General features: G+C 43.5%; 1 protein-coding gene across 1 annotated transcript in view; it reads right to left on the bottom strand.

Annotated features, from left to right (window-relative positions):
• The window catches only part of parp4 (poly (ADP-ribose) polymerase family, member 4), a gene marked incomplete in the record, with an annotated part of 45,772 nt that overhangs the window by 26,248 nt on the left and 18,051 nt on the right, over positions 1-1,473 (bottom strand). The window contains 3 exon segments of the mRNA XM_014025808.1: positions 612-753; positions 854-1,037; positions 1,114-1,212. Coding sequence (XP_013881262.1) covers positions 612-753; positions 854-1,037; positions 1,114-1,212 — 425 coding nt within the window.

The raw sequence follows: 1,473 nt of genomic DNA, 5'->3' as shown, positions 1-1,473 counted from the left end.
CACATAACTGGCATATTTTCTTTTGAACTTTGCTCAGAGAAAGTGAAACAGGAAGTGACATCAAAGGGGAACTTTTTAAGAAATAAAACTCTGTTTTTTGTTTATTGAAACAATATTTGAACTTCCTCATCTCTGTATGATAGTAATTAAAATAATCTACAGAAACATTAGATTCTTCTCTACAGTCTGTGTTGTTAGCTGCTGTAGCAACACTGTTTACACGCAGACCTCTGACATCACTTCCTGTTCCTTCACATGCAAATATCTCAACAACTGTTCATCTCAGCTGTGTGAAATCTTTTTTACAGTATATTATCAATGTTACCTTTCCAAAAATGCATTCATGTTTATTACAAAAATTTGATGTCACAGGCCCTTTAAGTACCCAGCAGGTTAGCATGAGCTAATCAACATGTTTTACTCTTTGTATTAGTATTGATCACATATTTACATACAAACTGATTTCTGTTGAGAGAAACAAACAGAAAACATGATTCTGTTCTGTTTGGCCACATTTTCAAAGAGCCTCATGGTTYCAGACCCCTGACACCTGARGGCTRCTGGATATAAAACCACATCAGGTGGAGAAACCGCAGGTCRCTGGAGCCCACCTTGGACCGTGTCAGGCTGACCCGGCTCAGCTGATGTGTCCACTGCAGGATGGAAGTCCTTCAGGTGGTCTCCTTCAACACTGAACTGGACCACATACTTGATCTTCACCTGGTCAGGAGAGTAAACCACGAACTCATCATCCTGGAACACAGGGACAGAGATGGTAGATGGTAGCAGCTCACCTGCAGCTCCATGAACTCTAATAAACCCAGATTAATAGATCCAGGCTTCCTTCTACAACCTCAAAGTCAGACTCGGGGTTCTGATCCCGGCAGACTGCATGCACGCTGTGGTGGCCCTCAGGAGCCCGGCTCAGAGTCGGYTCCCTCATGTGGACGTCCTTACACCGTCCCAGAGCCACGTCGCAGACCAGCAGCAGGCGGGTTCCGTCTGTCTCACTGGGTTTGGAGTATTTCAGACTGGTTCTGTGSACAGGAAGCAGAGACTCACATCTGGAACTGTTCGGACCTTCAGGTGGTTTCTGTGTCTCACATGGGGTACCTCACAGAGTCACTGAAGTAGATCCCACTGCCCAGGTTCCCCACGTCCGTTCTCTCAATCCCATGATGCTCCACTCCCACACGAGGAAGCAGCAGGCCCCTGAGAAGGCAGTTTCAGAATAAAACTCTGTTCTTTGATTAAAACATAAAGACATTCATTAAATTTAAAGAACAAGAGTTGAATCTTAACTTTAAAACGAACTAGATGATATAAACCCAGATCAGTTCATCTGGTTTAATGTTTTCATTCAACTTTTTAATGTTTACTGCAATAAAACAACATGTGACCCCCCGTCACGTCCAAACCAGGATTAAGTCCAAAAGTGGGATGTGGAGAAACAGGCATCCGGTTTTATATATA

The sequence above is a fragment of the Austrofundulus limnaeus genome, unplaced genomic scaffold (genome assembly GCF_001266775.1).
Source record: "Austrofundulus limnaeus strain Quisiro unplaced genomic scaffold, Austrofundulus_limnaeus-1.0 Scaffold501, whole genome shotgun sequence".
NCBI lineage: Eukaryota > Metazoa > Chordata > Actinopteri > Cyprinodontiformes > Rivulidae > Austrofundulus > Austrofundulus limnaeus.
This window is presented reverse-complemented; position numbering and strand designations above follow the sequence as displayed.